Below are 8,240 nucleotides of genomic sequence, written 5' to 3'. Positions count from 1 at the left end.
CACTACATTGTCTATTATCTTTATTGTGCACTATTTTTTAATTAAATATCAAATTTATAATACAAAATAATGCTATATATTTATTTACCAAGTATTTTATTAATACCATGAAAAAATTAAAATATATATATATAATTTATAAAGGCAATCATATTGACTACTTGAACGATTTGTTGACAAAGAGAGTATTCAAATCACACAACAAATTAAAGTGAGAACTACCCCGAAATGTCCTTGTTTGACAATCAGCAGTTAGCGTTAGCGGATTTGACCAGCGAATTATATCAACGATATGTAAACAGATATTTGAAAAAAATTAGATGTTTAGATTAACATGTAAAATGACCTAATGGTATAATGATAATGATAATGATAATGATAATGATAATGATAATGATAATGATAATGATAATGATAATAATAATAATAATAATAATAATAATAATAATAATAACCCCCCAAATGCTCTGTCGGGTCGGGGTGTGGGGGCCCTTAAGGTTGCTACTTGGGGGGATTTATTGACAAAAAGAGTATTCTAATCACACAACAAATTGAAGTGGGAAACTATCTCGCGATGTCCTTGTTTGACAATCAGCAGTTAGCTCTTTAATATTAGTATATATTTAATATTTTATGCCCTAATTTTTATTTGCTCTCCCTTATGTCCCGTATTTGGTTTCAACCATACCTATACAATTATTTTATTGACAATTATAATCAATTTTGACTATATTATCTTGCATTTGTAAACTTAGAATTACCTATTTAAATACGCAAATTCAACATTCAATTATCTATGCATGAGCAATTCCAATATAATCTTGCATTTATATACTTTAAAGTACCTATTTAAAAAGATATTGGGCATTATCCCAATCGCGCAATGCGCGTAAAAAACTAGTTTGAGTTTATAAATATTGAATGAAACTGTAGTTATATCGAAATGAAACTGTAGTTGTGTTGAATTGAAACTGCAGTGTATACAAAATGAAACTGAAGAACATAGTTATTTTTTGCGGAACGGTCCGAATGAATTTCGTTTCTTTTCATTAAATAAAACGACGTCGTTTTAATGCGTTGTGCATAATCGATTATGCACCGCGGTGCACGATATAATTTGCCCAAAACTTTTTGGGCTTACCTTGCCATCAAAGCCCAACATTTCAGGGCCTTCTTATTTTGGAAATCTTTTTTTTCTATATTTGTTAAAATGTGCGAAATTACCTAGCGCTCCGGCGTTCTCTCCCCAATACCCACCGCCGGGTATATAAACTGTACGGCAAAGCTTTTTCCGTTCTAATGGCGGGACGGAATTATCTACCGCCAGATGCCTTAGCGTTTAGGGACGGGGAGTGTCATCCACTGGCAGTCGGCGATCATCGGGTGATCCCTCTTATCCCTCCGCCTGAAGCCCAAGCCCGACTCCGCCCTGCGGCCATATTGGAGGACGGTATCGCCATCCAACACCGCCATATCCAAACCCTCCTCCTCGAGAACCAGCGCTTCGCCACTACTCACGTCGCGCTCAAGCGGCAGCTTGCCGCCGCCCAGCAGGATCTCCGACAGCTTACCGCAGTCGCATCCGCGGTCAAGGCCGAGTGCGATGCCGAGGTGCGAGCGGTATATGAGAATTCAATTAGAGCGGAGGCCGAGACCCGCGCCGTCGCTGAGCTGGCCCAAGTCAAGGATGATATTGAGAAAATGAAGGCTGACCGTGAAGAGCTTACTGCTAAGTTGAAGGAGACTGAGGATGAACTAGCGAAGGTCCGGCCGGAGTTGAAGCAATTGAAGGAGATTAAAACTGACATTGCTACAATTCAGAAGGATATCCAAAGAGGAAGGTATTGCAGTATTACAATTTTCATGTTTACATGCTTGCAATTGGAACTATTTAACCATTAAATTGCTAATTTTTGGCAACGGCGCACAAATCAGGAAGTTTTCATGCTCTGGAAATGTCAGCAATTTCCTCAGAAAACAGTAATTCACATCTTTGGCTAAAGCAGTAGCAATAGTTCTCAAGAAAACTCAGAATTTTGATAAGGAAAGAAGCACAATGGAAAGAGAAATTCAAACCTGAAAGATTACATAAATTGACTGATTTAGGTCACCTACAAACAATCATATTTAAACCATGGTCATTAGCTACTGAGGTTATGAGATTTTAGTTAATTGGGCTTTTTGGTGTTATAATTGGCTTACTTTTTTACCTCCTCTATTCTTTTTAAAAATAAAGTATGAAAAATAATTTAATAAAACCTTCACTGTGTCTTCTCATGCGGACAAGAGCAGGGCTGCTGTTGAATATGAAAAGAAGATGAAAAAAATTAATCATGAACAGAGTCAGATAATGGAGAAGAATATGATGTTGATGAGTTGTGAAATTGAAAAGCTACGTGCTGAGCTAGCAATTGCAGAGAACAGGGCGAGGGCAGTTGCTTCTGTAGGACCAAGTATGTTAATGGAATATTTCTGTTCTTCTCTTGCTATTTACTAAGAACAAGTTGTTGATCTTTCTGTTTCTTCAGGCCAAGCGTATCCAGCAGGTTATGGAGTTCCTGCAACCGGTTATGGTGGAAACATGTATCCTAACTCTTATGCTATGCAGCAGGTTTGTGTTCATGTTTTCATGATATGACATTAATGATGTTGCAATGGCCAATGATATCTTCGTTTGACCTGATTATTTATGGAGGAGTTCAAACACTCCATGAGTATTGATCAAATTGAATTTGCTTCTTAGAAAAAATTAGTGTTAAAGTTATTAGCTTGTAAAAACTTCAGTCATCATGAAACTTGATTATCAGGAGGGTGTGGTTGAATGGAAGGGACTCATCCATCCTTAACCAAAGGTCAAGGGTTCGATCCTTGGCTTTGGGAATGGAGCAGCCTTAAATCTCCAGGCCAGCTGTCCCACCCAAAAGAGGTGCTTACAATTTAGCACTGTGTCCAATAGTGGAAACCCTGGGTATACCCAAAAAAAAAAGTGCACTCTATTCTACTTGAGAATTACATTGGAGGCACTATTGTTTTAGCAAAATCTTTGTTTTCAATAGGCTCCATTTAGACTTCTTTCTGAGGTTTAAAGCCCTTTCCCTTCATAAATGTCGTTAGAAAGATTCATTTTTGTAGAATGCTAGAGAAACTTTGCAACTTTCCATCAAAATGTTACCACCAGAAAACATAGGACTTTCTAACAGATTTCTCTTGCAATGGTCTTTGTCTGCCTTAAAGGCTGACTTTAAGTTTCATTTTCCACATTCTAATTTGTCCAACACCCAGCATGCAAAAAATGGCCGAACACTTATGCTGATCATTTAGAAGAATCTCCTTATTAACCTCTCTTTGTGTAATCAACTCACATTTCTTAAATCATCTCTTCCACCATGCCTCAACTATCGTTCACTCTTCTTCAAGCTTGAGCTGGTGAGGACTTTAAATCTTTAATTAGAATGAGCACTCAGTGTGCTGAGTGATGGTAACACTTATGCCTAATAATGATTGTATATTGTAACAAGGCTCAATAATCAAAACCATCATGTTTGTCTTTTCAGTGAAGTTGTGTATATATATATATTTGGGGGGGGGGGGGGGTGGGGGGGGGGGGTTGGGTGGGGGTTTAAGTGTTTTTTTTCAAAGCACTGCAATTTTGTCCTGTCACTCCAGTGAAATTCAAAGTTTCCTGAGCCATTTCTTACAGCAACTGTTGAAGTAAGCAGAGTCATATGTGCGAAAAAAAACATCACATATGAGAGTAATAGTATTCTTAATTTGAGCTAACATGAATTGTGTTCTAAAAGTCAGTTTTGCAGCATTCTAGTTTCAATCTCCTGGTGCTATGGCAGCTTTACGTTTTTTTTTTTTTTTTTTTTAATACTACTGACTCTATTACAATGTAGTATTTGTTCATAACTACTTTCTCAATCAAATGAATCACAAAGAGCCAATATCGCCTCCACTGAGGCTCGAACCCACAACCTCCCTTAAGAGGGAGCAACTTGGTGCCATTGGAGGACTACAAGGTCCTTGGCATGGCAGCTTTACTTAATTCTATTGCTGCTCTAGTTTTGGCTACTGGCACTGTAGTTTATAGCAGCTTTTCTAATTAGCATGGCTTCTGGTTTATTGAAAATTGCCGAGTATTTAACTCTCTCAATCCTCTTTTTTCATAGTTCAGGTTCAGCCTAGTACTGATGATGGTACCGGATATGGTGGAGCAAATTACAACCCGTATGCTCCTTATGATACGCAACAACCACATATCTCATAGGCATGTTTTCATTGGATAGTTTGCAGTAAGTCGAATGCTTCCAGCGAAGATAATCCGTTTCTGTGATGGCTTTGAACGAATTGGAGAGCAAATAGAACATTGCCTTTGCTGTTGTTGTCCCCCGCATGAGAGCATGAAAAATCTTCAACTTTGTTTGTAAGTAGCAGAAGAAGACGGAGCATTGAGTTCTTCCTCGAACCCATGCTTCTCTCCTTTTCACATTTTTCTTTAATTATAGTTTACAACTATTAGAATGTTTATACCTTTCCACAATTTTTTCCAAAAAAGTAACGTGGAAAGCTTATTGGGTTTGAACCAAAGACGGCATACTTGTATAAGTAATGTTTCAGTTAGCAGAAGGAGACTTCCTAGAACACCTGACGCACATGCTTTTTCCTATAAATGGTGATAAGTGATACACTAATAAATAATAATGTCGCAGACACGCAGCAAGCGAAAAGATTCCATGCTGTTACATATTCTAGGCATATTATGATACCACTATTAAAGAACTGGCGTCAGCAAATTCAATTCAAAGTTTTTTTTTTTTTTTTTTTTTTTTTTTTTTTTTGAGAAATTAATTCAGAGTTAATGACTGAAATAGTTCTTTTATTATAGCGAAATTATTAATTTAGTCATAAATTATTTTTTTTGTCTAATTAAATTTCACAACTTTAAAAAATCAAGCAAAAAAAAAAAAAAATTCACAACTTTAAAAATCTTAACTAATTTGGTCCTCTTCTTTAATCTTCAGATATTCATTACTTGGGACAAAATTGAAAATTTTGTTGTAGTCAATGTACTATTTCAGTATCACTAAGGGAGCCACTATTATACCAAAGTCATGAATAAGCTTACGGTAGAAACCAACGAACCCCAGGAACTCGCGCAGGCCTTTGAAGGTTTGAAGCCGGGGCCAGTTGAGAATCGTATGCAGTTTGTTGGCATCCATGGAGACACCATTGGCATCAATGATGTGGCCGAGATAACAATTTTTTTCTTTCCCGAAGGAGCATTTGGAGCGTTTAAGCAATAATTGGTGTTGGCAGAGAAGACCGAATACCATTCGAACGTGAGAAATATGTTCAACCCACCACCTGCTATAAATTAAAATGTCATAAAAAAAATACAAGAACAAATTTACGCAGCACGAGACCAAAAACCTAGTTCATAAGGCCCTGGAATATTGACGGAGCAATGCAGAGGCAAACGACATCACGAGAAATTCAAAGTGGTCGTGATGTGTCTGGAAGGCTGTTTTTCCCACGTTGGTGGAATGCATTCGAAGTCAAGCTTAGTGAAAAAACGCGGGACATTCAACTCATCTAAAAGCTCCTAAATAACTTGTATCGAAAATTTGTCTTTGACTTTCTTGGCATTTAGTTCACAGTAGTTCATGCAAAAGTGCCACGAACGATCTTGTTTGAGTACCAATAAGACCGGGGATGAATAAGGGGAACGATTAGGTCGTATAATCCCTAGTGTGCCATCATCGACAGACACTGACGTTCAATTTTGTCTTTCTGTGCCCGAGCGTAACGATAGGGCTATACCGCCACTGGATCAGCACCGTTGACCAATAAGTTATGGTGGTCACAACTGCTTTGAGGTGGCAATGATGTCTGGAAGAGGTCAGAAAAATCAGTCAAAATGTGATCAAGTGCGGTGTAAAGACTTACCTAGGATTGTATGGCAATAAGCAACTTAGAGGGATGTACATGTTCTCCTTGCCACGTTATGTGTTGATTTTTGTATTAGAAACTCATACTTAGGGCATTAAAATCCCAGAGTATGGCACCCAACGTGCGAAGCCAATTGACGCCCAAGACAACTTTAAACCCAGCAAGCGGAATGACATTTAAATTAACTGAGAATTTTTATTAACTTTACAACGTAAGACTTTCACATATGCCTAGTCCAGTCAGGCCCGACCCTAGGCAAGATCCGAAGCAGCAGCCGCTCCACTGTCCGCGGTCGAAGCAGCCGTCAAGGGATGTCAATTTAGCCCAAACCCGATAAAATCGAAACCGATAGGGCTATGGCCCAAACGGGCTAGCTTGATAAAACACATTAGCTCGACGAGCCCGAAACCGATTAGCCCTGTAGCCCGATAGGGCTAGCCCGACAACCCGAACTATTGAAAACTATTCTTTATTATAGAAGTGATGTGAAACCTAACATACATAGAATAATTATTATAATTAATATATATATATATATATATATATATATATATATATATATATATATATATATATATATATATATATATATATATATATATATATAATTTAAATTAAAACTTAAGTTTTTTGTTTTTTAAAATTTAAAGCAACATTAATCTAATATTTTGACTAAAAATGGATGAGGATGGGATTCTTCGTTCCCGCCAAATTCTCCTCGGGAACGTAGATAGGGACTATTTTCAATTTCCCGTTGAGGACGGAGACGGGGAGTATACTTCCCGCTCCAGCCGCGCTCCGTACTCTAAATATGGGTACTCACTTTCAGTTTCTAATTTTAGTTCAGATGGTTCAACCCGTCCGATTAGCCCGACAACCCAAAATTTAGGGTTAGGGCCAAACCGAATCCGAGAATAAAATATTAATAAACCAATTAGCCTGAACCGATTAGCCCGACAACCCGACAGGGCTAGCCCGAAACCGAGTGGGTTGGCCTGATTGACATCCCTAGCCGTCGGGGAGAGAGACGGATAGGGCAGCGTGCCGTCAACATAACCAAGAAGACCTTTGCTTTCCAAGAACGACAGCATCTGTGTTCTCCAAAATAGAAAATTGCAGGTAGTTAATTTTAGGGATACAAAATGATGAGCCAATGAGAGGCTATTTCTGGTAGGTACAGGAGGAGCCTCGGTAACGGTCCGTTCAGAGAGTCACGAACAGAGCCGTCATCATTAACACCGAGAGCTGCCATGATAGAAAACTTAAAAATTGATACCAGATGAAAATATAAATGTGTGTTGTATTAAATAACAAAGTTTGAAGACATAAATACAAAAACACAAGAGAGAATCTTAGTCTAACTCAAGTAATACACTCCTAACAAATAGCTTAGCTTCTGCATACGGCTTTCAAAATCCCAAGGGATAGATGATGATGATGATGATGATGATGATGATGATGATGATGATGATGATGATGATGATGATGATGATGATGATGATGATGATGATGATGATGATGATGATGATGATGATGATGATGATGATGATGATGATGATGATGATGATGATGATGATGATGATGATGATGATGATGATGATGATATTATTGTTATTGTTATTGTTATTGTTATTGTTATTATTATTATTATTATTATTGGTAATGAATTTGAGAAATTTTCAAATTCGATTGTATGTTCGTTGCTTATATTTTCTTTATGTATAATATACTCTATATTTATGACAATTAATATTTATTTTTTATTTTATTGCAATGCATTAATTTATTTATGATTTATAAAAATTATTTTTGTAAGAAAATTATAAATAATATATTAATGGAAGTTAAGGAATGTTTGTAAGGGTGTATTAATTTAAAGTTTTAATGATTTTTTAAAACTTTTTAATATGAAAAAGTCTTTTAAAGTCTTTAAATATTTGTCCTACGAATTTTTATTATACACTTATAAAGTTGATGATGAAAGTTTAAAAGATGAGTTAATACCACAAATGGTCATCTGACTATTGGGGTAGTACTCCTTTCAATTCAACCAAAACACATGCCTCGACTTTTATTTTTTATCACAAATAATTCTCCGTCAATCTTTCTGTTAAATGAGTGTTAAATGAGTGTTAAATTTAAGGATATTTTTGTCAAATCAAAGAAAAATAAAATAATTAATAACAAATCCATTTGAGATACCGCCTTGTTGATACAATGTTGAAAACTGTAAAACAACAAAGATTTGTAGAAATTAAAATTAAAATAAATTCTCTAAATGCCTTGAA

General features: G+C 36.5%; 1 protein-coding gene across 2 annotated transcripts; it reads left to right on the top strand.

Moving 5' to 3' along the window:
• The first annotated feature begins 1,197 nt into the window (after window positions 1-1,197).
• LOC109182505 (protein FLC EXPRESSOR-like) lies at window positions 1,198-4,688 on the top strand. Of its 2 annotated transcripts, none has more exons than XM_019332629.1 (4): window positions 1,198-1,841; window positions 2,266-2,453; window positions 2,529-2,611; window positions 4,178-4,688. In XM_019332629.1, exons 1-4 carry the CDS (start codon window positions 1,300-1,302, stop codon window positions 4,268-4,270), a joined length of 906 nt encoding a protein of 301 aa, XP_019188174.1. In that variant the 5' UTR covers window positions 1,198-1,299; the 3' UTR covers window positions 4,271-4,688. The 2 variants fall into 2 exon arrangements, with proteins under 2 accessions (XP_019188174.1, XP_019188175.1); XM_019332630.1 differs by having other exon boundaries at window positions 1,199-1,841; window positions 2,293-2,453.
• The last annotated feature ends 3,552 nt before the right edge of the window (window positions 4,689-8,240 follow it).

This window comes from Ipomoea nil, unplaced genomic scaffold, assembly GCF_001879475.1.
Source record: "Ipomoea nil cultivar Tokyo-kokei standard unplaced genomic scaffold, Asagao_1.1 scaffold1074, whole genome shotgun sequence".
Lineage (NCBI taxonomy): Eukaryota > Viridiplantae > Streptophyta > Magnoliopsida > Solanales > Convolvulaceae > Ipomoea > Ipomoea nil.
The sequence above is the reverse complement of the archived record's forward strand: the minus strand, read 5'-3'. Positions and strand labels throughout refer to the sequence as shown.